The sequence below is a fragment of the Canis aureus genome, chromosome 13 (assembly GCF_053574225.1).
Source record: "Canis aureus isolate CA01 chromosome 13, VMU_Caureus_v.1.0, whole genome shotgun sequence".
Classification (NCBI taxonomy): domain Eukaryota; kingdom Metazoa; phylum Chordata; class Mammalia; order Carnivora; family Canidae; genus Canis; species Canis aureus.
The window spans coordinates 20,109,531-20,131,361 of NC_135623.1; the positions used below are offsets into that span (position 1 = coordinate 20,109,531).

General features: G+C 37.9%; 1 protein-coding gene and 1 long non-coding RNA gene across 4 annotated transcripts in view; one reads left to right on the forward strand and one right to left on the reverse strand.

Annotated features, from left to right (window-relative positions):
- The window catches only part of CYP4X1 (cytochrome P450 family 4 subfamily X member 1), a 37,098-nt gene that overhangs the window by 7,459 nt on the left and 7,808 nt on the right, over positions 1 to 21,831 (reverse strand). For 2 of the 3 annotated variants that reach the window (XM_077845062.1, XM_077845061.1), the window contains 6 exons: positions 20,550 to 20,594; positions 19,050 to 19,177; positions 16,744 to 16,871; positions 16,505 to 16,659; positions 3,805 to 3,911; positions 3,057 to 3,247 (listed from right to left, as the gene is read on the reverse strand). In XM_077845062.1, the coding sequence (XP_077701188.1) occupies positions 3,057 to 3,247; positions 3,805 to 3,911; positions 16,505 to 16,659; positions 16,744 to 16,871; positions 19,050 to 19,177; positions 20,550 to 20,594 (754 nt within the window). The remainder of the gene's footprint in view (positions 1 to 3,056; positions 3,248 to 3,804; positions 3,912 to 16,504; positions 16,660 to 16,743; positions 16,872 to 19,049; positions 19,178 to 20,549; positions 20,595 to 21,831) is intronic. The other variant, XM_077845063.1, reaches the window with a different exon arrangement.
- Positions 195 to 17,297, forward strand: LOC144282013 (uncharacterized). The gene is made up of 3 exons (XR_013350389.1): positions 195 to 1,445; positions 2,953 to 3,214; positions 16,433 to 17,297. It is a non-coding gene; the product is annotated as an uncharacterized LOC144282013 (long non-coding RNA).

Genomic DNA, 21,831 nt, shown 5'->3' on the forward strand with positions numbered 1-21,831 from the left:
GTAACAGAATGCTAAAATGAGACTCTTTCTGCCTGAGGATCAGCTGAAGTTCCAGAGGAAGAGGAACCAAACAAGTGTCAGATATCCTCATTATAAAGTGAGATGCTAATCTACTGGTAAAAGATTTGCTAGGGAGGTTTCAGAAACCAGTTTCGCAACTCTTAGTCACCATATAAATCAAGAATGTAGAAAGTATGACTAAGGACTGAAGAGAGAGGGCTTCAGAGTTTTGAGAGAGGAAAAAAATCCTTTAAAGATAATGTTGGAATGGCACAATGCTGCGGAATGCAGGAGGGCCCCCTCAAGCGTGTTAGGCAAAGAGGGGCTTCTTGGGTCACTTCTTGGTCACTTAGATGATCTGACATGTGTGCCTTGGAGTTTGAGGAACAGAGGACTGAGAGGAAAGTCTGTGACTCAGAACAAACAGGGAGTTGGGGGAGAGCAATAGAGACAAATAGGTAAGGAGTGCTCCAGTGTGTTCTATGGGCCAATGAACCAGCAAGAGGGAGAGCTTCGGAACCGTCTTGAAAGGAACTCTGAGGACAAGAATTCCCTTGTCTCATGAATTACCATGGCAAAGCTCCAGTGAGGAAATCTCCAAGATTCTCCTTGAAACTCAGATACGCCTACTGAGAGTGAAAGGAAGCACTGAATAGCCACCAAGCTCAGAAGGCAAGATCTCCATAGTACCAAACCCTTTCTCCTCGTTCCTCCTGGGACCACTTCTAAAAGGTTCAGAAACAGCAGCTACTGGGTTGGTGAGGAACTTGTCAGTAAAAAGAAGCCAATCAAGACCCCCTCACCCACCACTGGCTTTCAGACCCAAAGAAATGCTGAGCTGGGATGGAGGGATATGCTCCAGATTGATACGAATTTGTATTTTTTGCTATTCCACTGGACCAGACAGCTTAATTACTGAAATGAGACTGCTCTTATGACTTAAATGGATAAGAACTCTATGAGATTCACTCAGAATTTCACCCCAGATGAAAAGAACTTGCCCCACACAAGTGTGAAGTATCAGAGGGAGAAGAATAAACTTTTTCATTTTCATCCTAGCCAGTTATAAGATGACTGCATATATTCAGTCTATTTGCCTTATTGTATTTCTATTTGCTTTTCTGATTACTTATTTAGAATGCAGGCTCTGGCCATTTGGCAGTGCAGATTTTCATTTTGAGCTCTTTCCTCCTCAAGCTCAGAATAAAAAGGGTAATTCTGCTTAGTCTGGCATTTTGCATATTTTAGAAACACAGTATTGTCCATCTTAGCCCTGGTGCAAGAAGAGAGAAATTTTAACCCAATGCAGAAATGGCTGACGAGGAGCCAAAGGGATGTTGAACAACTTGCCAGCTTTTTCAGAAATTGCTCTTTGCAGTGTGGTTTTATTATCTGTCTAAAAGAATTATAAGTTTTCAGCATGCCATGTACAAATTTCATTAAATGTAAGTATAGGGCCATAGTATGGAATAAAAACATATTTTTCTTTATATTTTTATTTCTTTCATTAAAATGAATGGTAGTTAACAGATCCTTAGGAATTTGTTTTCTTACCTGGCCAAGATTTCTTTGTTTTCACATTTCACATAGGCCAGAAAAGAATAAGAAAGGCCAATATTGGGGTTGTATATATATCCACCCTAAACAGGTTAAGATATCCAATCAATGTTAAAGAATGAATAAAAAATGACTAATCGACATTATTTTGTGCTATACAGATTAAACCTTTAATTAATTTATTTTTTATTTTTTTCTAAAGATTTTATTTATTTATTCATGAGTGACACACAAAAAGAGAGAGGCAGAGACACAGACAGAGGGAGAAGCAGGCTCCATGCAGGGAGCCTGACCTGGGACTCAATCCCAGATCTCCAGGATCATGCCCCAGGCCGAAGGCCACGCTAAACCTCTAAGCCACTGGGGCTGCCCATAAACCTTTAATTTATGGTAGGAAATAACTACTGTTTCCTTATAAAAAGTAAGATCTCTATCATAGCTATATAAATCCAAATTTCCCCTTACAAAAGTTCTTACTGAGCTTACCTTTGCATTTGAAATGCAGTGTTCCCCCCTAGTGCTAGGGGTGGATGACTCTTAACATTTCCATCTTTCTGCCCTTTTGACTAGCAGAGCAAATAATAAGTGAAATATCTAGCTAGGGTGAAGAATGTGGTTTAAATCAAGACGTGCTTGTTTGTTTTTCTTTCAGACAGCATGTCTTAGGGGTAAATCCATAACCTGGGCATCACTGAACAGTCAGATAAGCTCAAAGTCTTGCAAATGGTGTTGACATTTCTATCTAGCTAATCCATCCTAGAAGAGGCAGCTTGGGTGTCAGATCTCCCAGGAAGTCCTCTTGAGTCCCCTCTTGAGTACCAGGTTAAGTGACTGTCTTCTAAGTCTCTGTAGTGGCCAGCACATCTCTCTCTTGCTACCCTTAGCAGATTATATAGAGATTATCCATACAGAAGCCTGTCTCCTCTCCTTGGGTGTGAGCTCATTGAGGACAGGACCCACACCAAATCTTGCACATTTCTTAAGTGCCTCAGTACTGAGAATGTATGTACTCAGTCCATAATCACTAGATTCAACTACAGTGTATATGATTTAGTACTGTGTTCAAAGTCTAAGCTAGTTCTGAGGAATGAAAAGGAGATGGGAGGGAATGACTACAGTGGGGCTTAAATGATACGGATGCTTGCTGGGATCTCAGAGAGGAGACACACTTGAGCTCTACCATTTAAGCTCTCAATGCAAGTCTAGGGATCAAGTCCCTATTTCCAGTGCACTGAGCCAGGTGAAAGAAAGAAATGGGACGTTACACACCACTGATTAGAAAAACAAAACAAAGAAACAGATAATTGTGGATGGATGAACTTCTTTTGCAAAGATATAATGATAATTTTGATCTCTCTAGAAAAAGAATAGTAGTCTCCTTTTCTGTTTCTATAGGCACATATCTTGAAGCACAATGGTGACTAAGGTACCAGAGGAGAAAATAAAGGAAAACCCATGAAGAGGAAGAAGGATGAAATGTTTAAGAATGCAGATCTTACCATGTGATAGAAGACCTGTCCCTCAGGATGCCCCTGATCTCCTGCCGGCATCTCTCCTGATGCTCAGGGTTCAGAGCCAGGTGGTAGAGGAGCCAGGAAATGCTCCCTGCCATGGTGTCATGCCCTGCCAAGATGAATGTGTTCACCTCAGACCGTAGGTCAGTATCTGAGAAGCTGTTGCCATTTTCAGCCTGGAAGGTATAGTGGAGATATGTTTATGCAATGTCAGTTTACAGATGTCTGCAGCCCTAATCAAGATAATGGCTTTAGGGGAAAAAATTAGAGATTCATATGAGAGTTTCCATTTTAATTCTGTTCAACAAATATATAGTAGGAGCCACACTTTGACAAAGGAGAACCAACATTACATAAGAAATGTAGGTCTTGCAAAGAGTTCCTCCAATCATCCTGCCAGATTCATGCAGATTTTCCAGCACCTCCTCTTCATCATTTTACCAACTTACTTTGTGACCCATTTTCCCGTGTTTCCCTAAACTACCATGTATCTTTGCAGTAATCACCAAGTCCTGTCCAATTAGCAAAAAATTTAGTATTATCTGATTCCCTGTAGTGACAGAATTACAGACCTCTATCTTTACCTCAAACTGTATAGAGCCAACCCATCACCTCAAAAGTATTGTTAAATTTAGTTGATCAATTTTGCTCTTGTCTCCCCTCCTCCTCACTCATCCATCTACCCACACAATTAATTGATACACGAGCTGCCTCAGACATTTAAAAGATTTACCTGGGCAGAAAGGATAATATCCAGATAATCCTGGTCCTTCCGTTTCTGAGTGTTGCCATGCTTCTTCTCATCTTTGAGTAATTTCTTTCTATCCTGGATTACCTTTTCTGGGACAGAATAGCAATTCCCCATTACCAAAGTGACAGCAAAGTTAATCAAAGTAAAATAATTACAGAGCAAGCCATGGCTCATAAATAGCTTCAAATCTTAGCTAATTTCCTGATCTCAGAATGGGTACTTGTATTTAAGTAGAATTAATTTTTGCGGATGTTTGTTCTCCCTCAAACGACAAACTTTGATCAAAGCTCCAAAGAAACACAATATACCTGAAATAGACTTTGTATAACTAGGTAGGCAATATAACAAAAATGGTTTCAAATGCAGGTGCAAGTCCCAATCATTCTTTTCTTTCTCAGTCTCTTTTTAATGGAAAATTTATCAAATGAAATGGAAGACAAGCAAAGAAACACCAACATCTGTATAACTGAAGGGTCTTAGAAGAAAACCCCACAAAAATATGAAACTATCTAAGAGTATCTAAAACTATAATTCAAGAAAACTTTCTGGAAGTGAGACATAATTTAAATGTACATATTAAAAGGCCCATCCTATGCCTAGGAAAGTTGGAACAGAATAACCAATACCAATACATATGCTAATAATACTATTTGACATTAAAGACAGAAAAGAAAATCCTCATAGACTCCAGACAAAAGAGCAAATAACTTTTAAGGGTAAGAAAATTAAGGTAGCATCATATTTTTCAAGAACAATAAAGAAATCAAAGCAAGATTAGAGCATTTTCAGGGTGCTTAGGTGGCTCAGTCAGTTAAGCATCTGACTCTTGATTTTGCCTCAGGTCTTTATCTCAAGATTGTGAGATCAAACCCTGCACTGGGCAAAAGATCAGAGCCTTTTAAAGAAATTCAAGGACACAAACTAGGAAAAAAGTATTTTATATCCAGGAAAATTGTCAGTCAAGCAACTATCAAGTCTATAAAAAATAGGTATAAACTTGAATGAACTCAGAAAATATTATGCTCATGAGCCCATCCTGAGGAATCTAGAGTGGATGAGCTTCATCCAACCAAGAAATAAGTAGGAAAACTTCATTAAAGAACTGAGGTGGGCATTTCATAGATGTAATTTTAGATCTCAGACTAAAATAAGGATTGGCACATGGGAAGAAGTATATCACATAAACACTAAAAGTGAAAATAATTCAACTAAAAATAGGAGGAGAAGGGAGAGAGAAAGGAGAAAGTAGAATAATCACTAATTGTTGGGAGCCTTGCACATTTTATCTTTTCTCCTTCTGGACCTGAGGCCTTTCCTGCAACCATGTTACACCAGATCCTCAGGCCAAAAAGCACCCGAGCTTGATCCTCCTCTTCATCTTTATTGGAGTGAGAGGTACTGGCGCAGTGTGGATGTCATTTGGGATAGGAAGAATAACCCAGAATCCTGGAACAAACTGGGTCTTCATGATTAATACAAGTTCTGCTCAGTGAATGTACATTACAGAAAACTGAAGAAAGGAGATCCAGACTTCAAATGAAATGTTTCACTATAAAGTTGCTCAGAAAGAAGGCCTTCCAGAAGCCATCCTCATGATTTTCTACTTATCCAGGAAATATTTCCCCTCTAAATGCATGAAATCATGTTGGTGTATTGTGTTAGGGTTTGCACTGATTAATAAGTATCTGAAACTTGAAAAAAAAGATCACTAATAGATGTATAAGTAATAAATGAAAACCAAAGGATATTATTAAATTATTATTAAAAACTGACAAACTATCAAATAACCAGTCACCAAAGGACAAATACTATATGGCTCCTATGGCTCCTCATATATATCTAGAATACCTAGTCAAATTTGTAGAGACAGAAAGTAGAATGGTGGTTTCCAGGGGCTGAGAAAGGAGTATAAAGAGGAATTATCATTTAATACTTATGGAGTTTCAATTTTGCAAGGTAAAATGAGTTCTGGAGATGGATGTTGGTGGTGGTTGCACAATAATGTAAATTTACTTAATAGCACTAAACTTTATACTTCAAAAAGATTAAGATGGTAAATGTTATCTATATCTACCACAGTAAATATGACAAGCCAGATAGCAAAAGTTTAAATAGGGAAAGGGGAATTAAGGATTTATGAAGGACTAAACACTATGGTAGCCAGAGTAAAAATATAAACCTTCTAAAATATCAAAAGGTTTATTTTTAAAAAGCAAAGAAAACATACCACATAGGAAAAGAAACACAGTGTGCTGAATTGAATAATGTAGCCCCCCCCCCCCAATTCCTGTTTACCCAGAACCAATAAATGGTTATCTGTTATGGAAGTCTTTAGGAAACTAATAAACACAGTAACTATAACATAAGACACATAGTAAAACATAATCATATGACAATGTTGAGTCCAAACATATCAGTCATTTCAACAAATAAGAATGGGAATGTCTTGTTTACTAAAATAAAAACATTTTCAAATTGACTCATAAAGCAAAACCCAACTATGTGCTGCATGTAAGAAAAACACATAAAACAAAGTAATACAAAATGGCTACAAATAAAAGGATGGACAAAAATATACCAGACAAATGAAAATAATAAGAAAATTGGGGGTTGCAATCCTGATATCAAACAAAGTAGAGTTTGAACAAAAACTCATTAAAGGAGATCAGTTTTTAATGTTAAAAGTCATGGTATCACAGGGCACCTGGCTGGCTCAGTTGCTGGAGCATGTGACTCTTGATCTCAGTTATAAGTTTGAGCCCCACATGGAGTGTAGAGATTACTTAAAATCCTATTTTAAAAAGGTCATGATATCACAAGATGTAATACTTAGGAACACATACACACACCAAATAATAGCAATACCTATTTAAAGCAGAAACTAGAGGAAATGCAGGGAAAAATAGGCAGAATTGCACTGATAATAAGAGTCTTCAACATAGCATTCCCAATGCAGGACAGGTCAAGTGGACAAAAATAAGATATAGAAGATCCAAACAGAATAATAAGGCAGAGCATATGGGGGGAACATTTCAGATGCCATACTTAATGACAGAGAATTTATCTTCTTCATAAGAGTAAATGTTGGTTTTTTTTTTTTTTTTTACAAAATTGATCATATATTGGACCAAAGAAAACATTACTGAGTTCTATAAAATGGAAATACTACAAACAATGCTTTCTAATTACAATACAATAAAATTAGAAATTAAAAAAATATAGAAGCTTTCCATTCAGAAATTTATAAATTTTCTATTAAACATCTTTTGAGTGGAAGGGAAATGCAAACCGAAATTAAAGAATTTCAGAAAAAATAGGGGTGCCTGGGTGGCTCAGTTGGTTATGTCTGCCTGCAGTTCAGGTCATGATCCCAGGGTCCTGGGATCTAGCCCTGCATCAGGCTCTCCACTCGCCCAGAAGCCTGCTTCTCCCTCTCCCTCTGTTTGTGCTCTTTCTCTCTGTGTCAAATAAATAAAATCTTTAAAAAAAGAATTTATGAAAAAATGATAATAAAAACATTACTTATCAAAATACATGGGGTGTATTTAATTGATAAACAAGAGAAAATTCATAGCCTTAAAAGCATAGAGCAATAAGAAATGTAAAAATCCATATTAAAATTCTTATAGAATCTCAAGGGACTGCAAAGAGCCAAAACTATCTTGGGAAAAAACAAAACTGAAGGACTAACTAAACTATCTAAACTCTTAAAACACAACACCAAGAAACAAACAACTTGATTCAAAAATGGGCAAAGGACTTAAGTGGACATTTTTTCAAAGAAGATATATGAATGGCCAATTAGCACATAAAAGATGTTCAACATCACTGATCATTAGGAAAATGCAAGTCAAAACTACAATAAGATACTACCTCACACTTATTAGGATTGCTATTATCAAAAACCCTGGAAAACCAGTGTTGGTAAGAATGTGGAGAAATCAGAACCGCTTGTGAACCATTGGTGTGAATGCAAAATGGTACAGCTGCTATGGAAAACAGTATGGCAGGTCCTCAAATAATAAAAAATAGAATTATCATATGATCCAGCAATTCCATTTCTCGAAAAACTTATGAACACACACACACACACACAAATAGATTAACAAAGCAATTAAAAATAGTAATAAGAATGAAAGAATTAAATATAGTAGTCCTCTCTTATCTGCAGGAATACGTACCAAGACTTTCAATGGATGTCTGAAGCCACAGATAATACCAAACCCTACATAATCTATGTTTTTTCTATACATACATACTCATGATAAAGTTTAATTTATAAATTAGGCACAGTAAGAGATTAACCACAACTAAAAATGAAATAAAATAATTATAAAATATGTTGTAATAAAATTTACGTGACTGTGGTCTCTTGCTTTCTTTCTCAAAATAGCTCATTGTACTATACTTTCACCGTGCTTCTTGTGATGATGTGAGATGATAAAATAGCTACTTGATGAGATGAAGTGAGGGGAATGACACAGGCATGGTGACATAGAGTTAGGTTACTACTGACTTTGATGATACATCAAAAGGAGGATCATCTGCTTCCAAACCATGATAATTGAAACCGTGGAAAGCAAAACCATGAATGAGGGAGAACTACTGTAAATATATTAGATCCTAACTTAAAAATTAGAAAAAGAATAACAAAATAAACCAAAAGAGAGTACAAAAAATAATAAAGAAAATAATAAAAATTAGCATGGTAAAGAACAGAAACACAGTAGATCAAATTAATAAATAAAATTTTTTGAGTCTTTCAAAAAAATCCATAATAGACATATACTGGCTAATTTAATTGGGAAATGAGGAAGAATGCACAAATATATGAAGTAAGAAATGACAAAGGGAAAATAACTATTAATACAGAGAAATTAAACATTTTTATTCTATTTTATGTATTTTTAAAGATTTTATTTTTAAGTAATCTCTACACTCAACACTCAACTTACAACACTGAGATCAAGAGTTGCATATTCTGTTGACTGAACCAGCCAGGTGTCCCCAGAGAATTTTTTTAAAATCATGAGACTACTGCTTCTATCCAAATAAGTTTTAAAACCTATATGAAATGGAAAATTCAGTGTACCAGAGTTGACTCCAGAGGAGCTAGAAAACTTAGACTAATGTCCATAGAAGAAATAGAGAAGGTCATGAATAAATGATCCCCACCAGAAAAATGAAAAATAAAGGACCAAAGAGAAGAAAGAGAGAAAGGAATAGAAGTTTTTGAAACAGTAAATGACTGAGAACTTTCCAAAATTAATGATAGACACCAAACCACAGATATAGGAAACTCAGGATACCAAGCAGGAAAACACCAAAATATCTACACGAAAAAATCAAGATGCACGTTTCATTCAAACTACAGAAGATCAAAGACAAAAAGGAAATCTTGAAAGAAACCACAGGAAAAAAAAACTTAACCCATAGAACAGCAGTGACAAAAATTACATTGGACTTCTCTTCAGAAACCAGGCAAAGAAGAGAGTGAAGTAAAAAATTTAAAGTGTTTAAAAAGAAAAATCCAACCTTGAATTCTTCCAAATTACCCTTAAAAATGAAAGAGAAATAAAGACTTTCTCGGACAAAAATTGAGGAAATTTGTCATCATTAGACATGCTTTACAAGAAATAGTGAAATCTGTTCTTTGGAAAGAATGAAAATGATATAGGCCTGAAGCTCAGATCTACATAAAGAAAGAACATTAAGGAAGGAATAAATGAAGGTAAAATAAAACCTTTTGTTTTCCTATTTTTTTTTTTTTTGGAGTTTTAAAAAAAATTTTTATTGGTGTTCAATTTGCCAACATATAGAATAACATCCAGTGCTCATCCAGTCAAGTGCCCACCTCAGTGCCTGTCACCCAGTCACCCCCACTCCTCTCCCACCTCCCCTTCCACCACCCCTAGGTCGTTTCCCAGAGTTAGGAGTCTCTCATGTTCTGTCTCCCTTTCTGATATTTCCCACTCATTTTTTCTCCTTTCCCCTTTATTCCCTTTCACTATTTTTTATATTCCCCAAATGAATGAGACCATATAGTGTTTTTCCTTCTCCGATTGACTTATTTCACTCAGCATTATACCCTCCAGTTCCATCCACGTCGAAGCAAATGATGGGTATTTGTCGTTTCTAATGGCTGAGTAATATTCCATTGTATACATAAATCACATCTACTTTATTCATCTTTCAATTTTTTTCCTATTTTTAATTGATCCCACATATAACAATCTGTTCAAAATAATAACAACATTCAGTTTATAGCTTATGAAGAAGTAAAATAAATAACAATGTTATAAGGGATAGGAGAAAAATTGGGAATTGCGAATACCCTGTTATAAGTTGCTTGCAAGTATTATTTGAAAATGGGCTTGTTAGTTGCAAATACACATTATAGGGATGCCTGGGTGGCTCAGTGGTTGAGCATCTGCTGGCTCAAGGAGTGATCCCAGGGTCCTGGGATCGAGTTCCGCATCAGGCTCCTGGCAGAGAGCCTACTTCTCCCTCTTCCTATGTCTCTGCCTCTCTCTGTGTTTAATGAATAAATAAATAAAACCTTTAAAAATACACATAAACTCAAGGACAGCCACTAAACAAGGTAAAAAGGAGTATAATTTATATGTTAAGAGAGGAGAAAAGTGGAATCTTATTAAATCTTTAATTAAAACCAGAGAAAGCATAAAAAGAGTGGAAGACTAAAAAGAAAAAACAAAACAATGAATAGTAAGAAGTAACAATTATGGTAGCTATCAATCCAAATATTCATATTAAGCATCAATGGTTTAAATAAACCAATTAAAAGATGGACTGTCAGAGTGAATTAAAAAACCAACTATATGTTGTCTACAAGAAACCCACTTTAGGTATATAAAGATACGTGTAGATTAAAAGTAAGGGAATAGAGAAAGATATACTAACTAACCAAAAGAAAGCTGGGATAGCTATATTAAGTTCAGATAGAACAGATTTCAAAACAAGGAAAATTATTAGGTTAAAAATTATTAGAGATTAAAAAAGGGCATTCCATAAAGATAAAGGGGCCAATTCTCCAAGAAAACAACAGTCTTTAGGGTAAATGCGCCTAGGAACAGAGAGTCGAAATACATAAGGCAAAAAATAATAGGACTCAAGAAGGAATAAATGAATCTGTTCTTATAGTTGGAGACTACTAAACTCCCCTGTCAGTAATGGACAGATCCAACAGGCAAGAACCAGCAAGGACATAGTTGAACTGAACAATATCATCAATCAACTGGATCTCTTTGACATCTATAGAGTACATCATCCAATGCAGCAGAATACACTTCCTTTTCAAGCTCACAGAGAACATTCATCAAGATTGACAGCATTTGGGCCATAAAACACACCCTAAATTTTAAACAAACATAAATCATACAAAGTATGCTCTCAGAGCACAATGGAATAGAAATCAATAACAGAAAGATAGTTGGAAAACTCCAAAATAGTTGGAGAATAAACCACACATTTTTAAATAACGTATGGGCTAAAGCAGTCTCAAGGAAAATTTTAAAGATATTTTGAACTAAATAGAAAATTAAAATACAACTAATCAAAATTGTGGAACACAGTGAAGGCAGTACTTAGAGGGAGCTTTATAGCATTAAATTAATATATTAGAAAAGAAGAAAGATCTAAAATCAGTAATCTAATCTTCTGCCTTAGGAAACTATGAAGAGAACACATTAAATCCAAAGTAAGTTAAAGAAAAGAAATAAAAATTAGAACAGAAAGCAGTGAAATTGAAAATAAGAAACTAAGGGCTAAAAATCAATGAACCAAAAGTTGGTTCTCTGAGGAGTGCCTGGGTGGCTCAGTTGGTAAAGCATCTGACTTCAGCTCGGGTCATGGTCTCAGGGTCCTTCAGCTCAGGTCATGGTCTCGGGGTACTTTCTGCTTAATTTTTCTGTAAGCCTAAAACTCTCTGAAAAATAGTTTGTTAATTTTTAAACTTATTTTAGGGAGAGAGGGAGCATGGGTGTGGAGAGGGGCAGAGGGAGAGGGAAGGCGAATCTTAAGCAGACTCCATGCTGAATGTGGAGCCCTAAGCAGGGCTCAATCTCACAACCCTGAGATCATGACCTGAGCCAAAATCAAGAGTCAGACACTTAAAAAAAAAAAAAAAAAAAGAGTCAGACACTTAACTGACTATGCCACCCAGACATGCCTAATTTGTTATTAAAAAGAAATACTACAGAGTCTCTTTAAATAAATCAGCATGGTCCCAGTACATGAATACATAGACCAATAGAATAGAAAAGAAAGTCAAGAAATAAGCTCAAGTATATATGTCAGTTTAGTATATGATAAAGGTAGCGCAAATCACTGGAGGAAATGATGGAACTTTTAAATTAAATTAAATTTTTAATTGAAGTGTAATTAACATAGAGTATTATATTAATTTCAGGTGTACAATATAATGACTCAATAATTCTATATATTACTCAATGTTTATCATGATAAATAAGTACACCCTTAATCCCCTTTATTTACATCATCCAATCTCCTACCCATCTGTCCTCTGGCAACCTCCAGTTTGCTCTCTGTATTTAAGAGCCTGTCTTTTTTTTGCCTCTTTTTTTCTTTGTTTTGTCTTTAAATAAAAAAATCTGAGTGAGTTCATATGATATTTGTCTTTGACTTCACTTCCAGAATACCCTCCAGGTATGGATGTGTGTTGTTGCAAAAGGCAAGATCTCCATCTTTTTACGGCTGAATAATAGTCTGTGTGTGTGTGTGTGTGTGTGTGTCACAGAAAAGATGGAACTTTGTAATACATGGAGATGGGACAACTGGATAACCATTTGGAAATGTAAGATCAACACTTCATAGCATATGTAAGAATAAACTCTAAATGGATCAGAGATCTAAATGCAAAAAGAACAAGACCACACAAGCACTGGAAGAAAAACATGAATGAATCTCTACAATTGGGGTATAGTTGCAGTAGTTCTCAGCTGGAGATAATTTTTTAAAGGTTTTAATTTTATTTTTTGCTTTTTGAGAGAGAGAGCACTAGCAGGGGTGGGGTGAGCAGTGGGCAGAGGGAGAGAGAGAATCTTAAGCAGGTTCCACACCCAGTGCAGAGCCCAATGTGGGGCTCAGGGCTCGATCTCAGGACCCTGAGGTCATGACCTGAGCTGAAATCAAGAGTTGGGTGCTTCACCACCCAGGCACCCCAGCTGCAGATAATTTTGATCCCAGGGGACATTCATCACTATCGAGACATGTTCAGTTGCTACAACTATCAGAGTCATACTGGCATCGAGTGGGTAGGTGTCAGGGATGCAGCTAAACATCCTACAAGACACAGGACAGCTCCCCACACAACAAAGGCTTATGCAACCCAAACTGTCATTAGAGCAAGGGTTGGCATACCCTAGAAGAGGGGGAAGGCTATTAACTACTATTTAAAGTCCAGATGCAATAAAAAATTTCATAAATTTGATGACATAAAAATAAACATTTTGAAAAAATTTTATTTTGAACAAATTTAATTTTTCCCCAGTACTTTGCATTTTGTTTTTTAATCATCATTATGTAATATAAAAAAATAGTAAAGAATTTTTTCACCAAGTACATTGTAGATGCCCCCAGATACATTCTAATGAACCATACAAATTTAGCATTTTCTGTGTGGGCAATGATATGGACAAGTCTGGAACTACTGCTGTATATAATGCCAATCTATGTCTTAAATGGTTAAACTAACCTGCTTCTCTGAGTCTACTCCTTATAATATCTACATTCCTGTGTGTCTATGTGTGACTGTGCATGTGTCAGTGTGTTGCAAATTTCCTTGAGGCAAATATATTCGCTAAAGTAAATATATATATGTGTATATATATTTTTTTTTGAAAGAGAGAGAGAGAGAGCAAGCATGAGCAAGCAGGAAGGGCATAGGGAGAGGGAGAGGCACGCTCCCTTCAGAGCAGGGATCCCGAAGCAAGGCTCATGGGATCATGACCTGAGCTGAAGGCAGACACTTAACCGACTGAGCCACCCAAGTGTCCTAAAGTAACTATTTTTATGTTTAACACTTATTCAGTGCCAGGTATTGTCCTAAGCCCTTTATGTATCCCAACATATTTAATCATCACTGCAAACCTAGAAGATAGTTCCTTTTAATCCCCATTTTACAGATGACACTGAGACAAAGCAATGAGTAACATGCCCAAAGTCACACTGCTAGTAAGTAGTAGAGCCAAGGAAGGTTCATTAACTACTTGATAAATATTCTCTATTATGATGTTGATGAAAAGTAATGTTGAATTGCTTAAAAAGCTTAATCTATTTCAACTTTTATGTTTATGTTTTGCCAAAACTCTCTTTGAATGAAGCTTCTTTTTTTTTTAAGATTTTATTTTTAAGTAATCTCTACATCCAACCGACATGGGGCTCAAACTCATAACATTAAGGCTGACTGAACTACTGACTGAACCAGCCAGGTGCCCCAAATGAAACTTCTTTTTTTTAATTTATTTTTTTATTGTAGTAAGATGAGATTGGGCACGTTCAGGATGGTGTGGCCATGGACTGTTTTATTTATTTATTTTTTAATTGTAGTAAGAACTCTTAACCTGAGATCTACCTACTTAACAAACTTTTACATGCCCAATACCGTACTGTTAACTTACAGGCAGATCTCTAGAACTTCTTATCCTGTGTAACTGAAAGTTTACCCCCACTGAAAAACTCTCCATTTCCCCCTTCTTTTGAATACATATCCGTGCTCACTCTGCTCTGCTCCTACATTCATTTCTATATTGTGTGAGTGTTTTTAGTTTGTCATTATTCCTTTATTACTGCAAACACTGTGTAAAGAGCCACGTGCCCTGTATGCTTTGAGATATTAAATGTCCCCTTGTTATATTTGTATTATTAACAATTGTACATAATGACCAAGGTGTAGCTAACTTCTGACAGGACTACTACTATGGATGCAGCAAATTCTTTTTTTTTAAGATTTTATTTATTTGTGTATGGTGAAAGAGAGTGGTCTAGTTTCATTCTTCTGCATGTGGATGTCCAATTTTCCCAGCACCATTTATTGAAGAGACTGTCTTTCTTCCAATGGATAGTCTTTCCTACACAAAGATAAACTCAAAATGGATGAAAGATCTAAATGTGAGACAAGATTCCATCAAAATCCTAGAGGAGAACACAGGCAACACCCTTTTTGAACTCAGCCACAGTAACTTCTTGCAAGATACATCCACGAAGGCAAAAGAAACAAAAGCAAAAATGAACTATTGGGACTTCATCAAGATAAGAAGCTTTTGCACAGCAAAGGATACAGTCAACAAAACTAAAAGACAATCTACAGAATGGGAGAAGATATTTGCAAATGACATATCAGATAAAGGGCTAGTTTCCAAGATCTATAAAGAACTTATTAAACTCAACACCAAAGAAACAAACAATCCAATCATGAAATGGGCAAAAGACATGAAGAGAAATCTCACAGAGGAAGACATAGACATGGCCAACATGCACATGAGAAAATGCTCTGCATCACTTGCCATCAGGGAAATACAAATCAAAACCACAATGAGATACCACCTCACACCAGTGAGAATGGGGCAAATTAACAAGGCAGGAAACAACAAATGTTGGAGAGGATGTGGAGAAAGGGGAACCCTCTTGCACTGTTGGTGGGAATGTGACCTGGTGCAGCTGCTCTGGAAAACTGTGTGGGGGTTCCTCAAAGAGTTAAAAATAGACCTGCCCTACGACCCAGCAATTGCACTGTTGGGGATTTACCCCAAAGATACAGATGCAATGAAACGCCGGGACACCTGCACTCTGATGTTTATAGCAGCAATGTCCACAATAGCCAAACTGTGGAAGGAGATTTGGTGTCCATCGAAAGATGAATGGATAAAGATGATGTAGTTTATGTATACAATGGAATATTCCTCAGGCATTAGAAATGACAAATACCCACCATTTGCTTCGACGTGGATGGAACTGGAGGGTATTATGCTGAGTGAAGTAAGTCAATCGGAGAAGGACAAACATTATATGTTCTCATTCATTTGGGGAATATAAATAACAGTGAAAGGGAATATAAGGGAAGGGAGAAGAAGTGTGTGGGAAATATCAGAAAGGGAGACAGAACATAAAGACTCCTAACTCTGGGAAACGAACTAGGGGTGGTGGAAGGGGAGGAGGGCGGGGGGTGGGGGTGAATAGGTGACGGGCACTGAGGGGGGCAGTTGACGGGATGAGCACTGGGTGTTATTCTGTATGTTGGCAAATTGAACACCAATAAAAAATAAATTTATTATAAAAAAAGATTTTATTTATTTGTGTGTGTGTGTGTGTGAGAGAGAGAGAGAGAGAGAGAGAGAGAGAGGCAGAGACACAGGCAGAGGGAGAAGCAGGCTCCATGCAGGGAGCCTGACGTGGGACTCGATCCTGGGACTCCAGGATCATGCCCTGGACTGAAGGCAGTGCTAAACTACTGAGCCACCCGGGCTGCCCTAGCAAATTCTTCTAAAGCAGCATTGTCTCTATAGCTCCATTAAGAACAAGAATGTTTTCTTTTCTCACAATGAAGCCTATTCTTTTTTTTTTTTTTTTGAAGCCTGTTCTTCTGGACAGACACAACACAATTATGACCGCGTATGGATGTGGGCCACCCAAATGCAAGAAGTACCTGTGTACTGATGGAGAATTTTGACCAGCTCCTGTAAGCGATGGCCCTGAGGGCTGAATTTGAAAATTATGTCATGGTGATGTAAGAAACTGTACAAGCGGTAAAAGTTTATTTTACTGGCTTCAAACGTTGTTTTAACATAAAGATCATGGTTGCTAGGAGAGAAAGAAGGGACAATATGTCAATGAATGACTTAGAGGATAGCCAATAGATGTCTTTCTTGTTTTCCTGTCACTGACCTGCTTATCTGGCAGTTGGTCTCCTGGCTGAAAGCGCATTTCATCAGTACATCCAAGGTCATCAGGTTGATGTGCTCAAAGACCTCCACAACTGTGTCCTGAGTGCCACAAATCTTCTCCCACTTACCCTGGCATAGGAGGTCAAGATCAACAACATCACCATCATCAAAATGCCTTTACCTGAAAGCTCCTCTCTGACTGCTCTTAGGACATAAGGTAGACAGCCCTGACCTAGAAGGAGCCATCTATTATATATGTAAATTAATCAAGTGGCATGAGGAGGGGAAAACTGCACCGAGCTGTGTGAGAAAGAGCATGGAGCAATCCGGGTTTCTGGAAAATGGCTGAGTTAAGTATCTTCGGCCTTTCAGTTATTATCATAACTCTGCTTTACAGCAGATCAGAGTCCCAGTAAAACAGACCTATAATTACAGAGGGTCTCTCCAGGGCTTCTTCCATCTTCAGTCCCCAAATTGCTAGACAATCCACCCTATCACTACTGCCAACCACCATAGCCACATTTAAAATAAACTTGGAACATTGTAAAACACATTTTCAATTCAGGGGCTCCTAGGTGGCTCAATCAGTTAAGCATCTGACTCTTGATTTCAGCTAAACTCATGATCTCAGGGTTGTGAAATAGAGCCCCACATCGGGCTCCGTGTTGGGTGTGGAGCCTGCTTAAGATTAGTTCTCTCCCTCTCCCTCTCCCCTGCCCCTCCCCCTCTTCTTACAGACCAAAAACAAAACCCAAAGACATTTTCAATTCAGAAGTGGAGGACAGAGAGAAGCTATGAAAGGAGCAGCTTCGGGGAGTGGCTCCCAGTCAAGTGCTCCTTCTGTCCACTTTTTCCCCCCCGCAAGTGACCTACTTACACTACATCTGAGATGTTTTGTGGCTGAAACTGCCATATATGAAAATGTATTTGTCATAATAGGCATTCATTGTGTAAAACACAAATAAATCTGAATGGTTAAAGTCAGAGCAACCTACATTTGTTGAACACCTACACCATAGCTAGGGGCTGCTATGAATTTGCAGGTCTGGATGGGGGTGGGGTGGAAGGCAGAGATTTTTTTTTAAAGCTTTTACTCAAATGTCAATTGTTTATTCAATTGTTTTCATCTTTAATTATATAAGTTTAACTGAGTAAAAAAAAGTAAATTTAGAAGAAATGGGAGCAAAGGGGAAGCTCAAGGCTGGAGGCACTTCTGCATAGTTCAGCAGAGGGAAGAACTATGGATGGGGTCTCAGGCACAGGTGGGACAGAGAAACAAGGAAGACAGAAGTGGTTTTATTGAAACAGAGTTAAACCCAGTACCATCACTGGCTAATTTGCAATTGTGCACAAAGCTGCACAGAATGGAAATAGCATGCTCCCTGCCGGGCCCCCTAGCCTGCCCTCTGGTTTGCTGCCAAGAATGAGATAGGGGTATTTTCACCTCAACAAGGGCAACTGATGTTAAATCCACTTCTGTGAGAACCCAGTTAATCAGCTGGTAACAGCAGGTCTCTCTTGGGAAAAGGGATGAGTTTACAGATGAAGGTGGAGGGAAACTTTGACTTTGTGGGGTTTGAAGTTTATAATAAAACTTCTATTAATGAGTTACTTGTCTGATTTTTAAACGAGTACAAATTTAAAAAATTTAAATATGTCATGTACAATTGAAGTTTTGGAATGGAACTCATTTATAAATCATGCCCATGGGAATATTCATCTGCCAGCATCTTCCTGGCTCTTTGAAAAGGCTCAAATCAGCTCCTAATGATCCTCCTACTATCCACTAGAGGAAACTCACATCTGAGACTTTAATGTAGACACTTATCCTTTCTAGGGTCTTTGTAACCATCAGGCAAGTTCATCCTAACTTCCACACCTTTGTTCATGCTAACTCACTCTGCCTAGAATTCCCTCATCTGTATTATCCACATAATCAAGTCTCGTTCATATTTCCTGGCAAATCTGAGTCCCCTCTGCATCTGAAGCTACTATAGCTGTTCCTGGTTCCATCACTTGTCAGTTATAGCACTTATCATCTGAATCTCACTACTTGGTACTTGGTTTACTGCCATAGGGTCTCAAAATACATCCAAGTCATATGACCAGATCTTCATCATTTTTTATCACCCAAAGAACCAAAGCAAAGGCTTACATAGACACCTCTTGCTCAGCTGGTAATTGTACATTGGCTAATTTCTAGGAGCCATCCTCCTTTGACTTTCACTACCCACTACAGATGTGAAATACATTCCTTTTTGGAAACATTCTGGAACACATCAGAGCACTCTTTTTCCCTTCACTTACCAGCATTATATTCACAGAATGGGCCATCACCTTGATGTATGATTTCAAGATGTTAACATTGAACCCAGGAGTTAGTAGGCAGCGGTGCTGGAACCACTTGGATCCTTCCAGATTCACTAGTCCATTTCCTTGAGAAATAAAAGGGATAAAACCTCATGCCACTTTATTAGATGAGATGACAAAAGAGAGGTGAGAAACACAACATCATGGGCTGACCATGGCACACAGGTAGTCATAACAGAGTGGAAATCAGAGCAGGGCTCATATATTAAATTGGAAGTTAGTTTTGATGCTTACATCTGGGATGGATGTATTCAACACTGTGAGGAAGACACACCAAGTTTTGCAGCCTGATGAGTATGCCGATCCTGAAATCACCAGCTACTGTCTCTGTAGTAATTGAATAAGTTACCTAATCTTTCCAAGGTTTGGTTTTCTCAATGATGAAGTGTGATAATAAGCATCTACTTCACTGTGTTGCTGTGAAGATTAAATGAAAGTGTATATATGAGGCAACTAGCATGGCCTGTAACTTGATGTAGAAACACAACACATATTCATCTCTCTTGACTCCAAACCAACCCATAAACTATGCTGTGAATACAAAATTTACAAGGAACTAGACCCGAGTATTTACTCTGTCCCCAGATGTCTCGTCTTCGAGCCCTAGTCTGTGCTTTACACCCATAAATGATATGAAGTGGAAATTCTCAGGAAGGCCAATGCTTCACAACCTTTTGTTGCAAGAAATGTCATTAAAGATTTGGTTTTAAATGACCGTAAAGTTTATTAATATGTAATTTCCATCATTCATTGAGTGCTTACACGTCAGGTTTGTGACACATGGTCCAGCACTGGTACAATGCCAGACATTACACTAAGTGTGGGAAATATGGGCTTCACTTAATCCTCACAATGGCCCAGAGATGTAATGCTTATTGGATGATTTCCCCAAAATCACATTCAATTAGTCAGTGGGAGGCAGTGTTCAAATCCAAGTAGCTCTGAACCCCAAACCTACAATTTTTTCATTTAATGCCTTCTTTGTCTAACATAAATACGAATTACATGACTAAAAGTCTTAATTTATCTGCTAATGGAATACTACAAACTATACTTCAGAGCAAAACTGCACTGGTTTTCAAATGGAAATAAAGGAACTCCAAAAAGAAAGGGGAAGAACCAAGAAAACAAGAGGGAAGAAAGGATAAAATAAAGGATATAGATGTGAGGCTACAGTTTTAAAGACAGAGATGGGATGGATTCACACACATGTGCCTTAAGAATGAGACTTTGGGGAGAGAAATGGACAAAGAGGGCTCCTGAGAAGTTGTGCTGTGTTGGCTTAGCACTCACTCTTGATCTTCCCCCTAGAAAACTTGCAGTATAGATTTATCATCACTCTCTTAATGCTTTCGAGCATTCTGATTTGTTTCTTGGAATGCTCTGCTATAGCAAGGGGACCTCAGTGTGTCACCCTACTCTGTTGTACATACATACCAAGACATGGAATCAAGAACTTGTACAGGTACTTGGACTTGGGATCTGCAGAGTCAAGCAGAAGAAACAAATGACAGCATTAGAAATTACCAGTCGGTGAAGTTTCTTTAAATTTGCCTGCACTAACCATAAATAACAAAAAAGGAGCCCAGGACTCACCCCCTATAGCCTTGGTAGGCCTAGGAAAACTACAGGTCTCGGTTGAGAAACCAGAGAATAACAAACCCCAGGAGGCAGACAGGTACACATACCCAGATTTTCTCCTTGCTTACACTTTCTCCAACAGAAGTAGAGATTGCCTAAGGGTTACCAAGTTTCCAGAAGAGGATTTCGGACAATATATTATATCCTTTTTGGAAAGTAGGTTAGTGATTAGAGCAGGGGCTGGCAAACCACAGAGAATGGGGGACAAATGCTTCTTGGGGTTCTCGTGAACTCTAACATAGAGGTATTTTACAGCTCTTGTCCTTTAAAGGGTAAGCAGGAAACAAAATAGGGCTGGGGGCATGGGAACATGGAGACTTTCAGGGAAAAGCTGTTTTCCTTTATCAGGTTTTACTGAAAGTAACAGAGACAGTGGACAGGGAAAAAAGATTAGAATATAAGATTGTATTTAAAACTAAGTTAGTTAAAACATAGATGATGGAGCAAAAACCAGATATTTTAATTTTGTGCTATGAGATGATCCACCATGGATGTCTTGAAAAAGGCTTGGATGGGGGAAATAGATGACTTGTGCATGCCCTAAAAGGAAACACAGTTGAGAAGTATGCAGAAAGCAAAAAATAAATAAATAAAATTTGGACCACAGTCAAGAGGTTATACTGGTAAATTAATGATCTAGCAGTCAGGTATATGTACTGAACCAACAGAGGCAGAGCTACTTCTGAATTCCTTGAAAGACTTATGCTCAAACAGGGGGCTGGGGTGGCAGGTATTGCTGACATGAAGTCACAAAACCAAGAGGCAAAGGAAGTCCTTGGTGATCTGATGGTGCCAACTGGGCTTTAAGATATACCCTCAAGGGCCCATGGGAGTCTGAGCTGGACAAAGGACTGGGTGGGGCAGGAGGAGTGGGAATCTCTTTCAGGGTTGGTCAGAAACTTCTCCTCACTTTCTCCAGGTCTCTCTCTCTCTCTCTTTTTAAAGATTTTATTTATTCATGAGAGACACACAGAGAGAGGCAGAGACATAGGCAGAGGGAGAAGCAAGCTCCTCGCAAGAAGCCCGATGCAAGACTCGATCCTGGACCCCGGGATCAAGACCTGAGCCACTGAGCCAC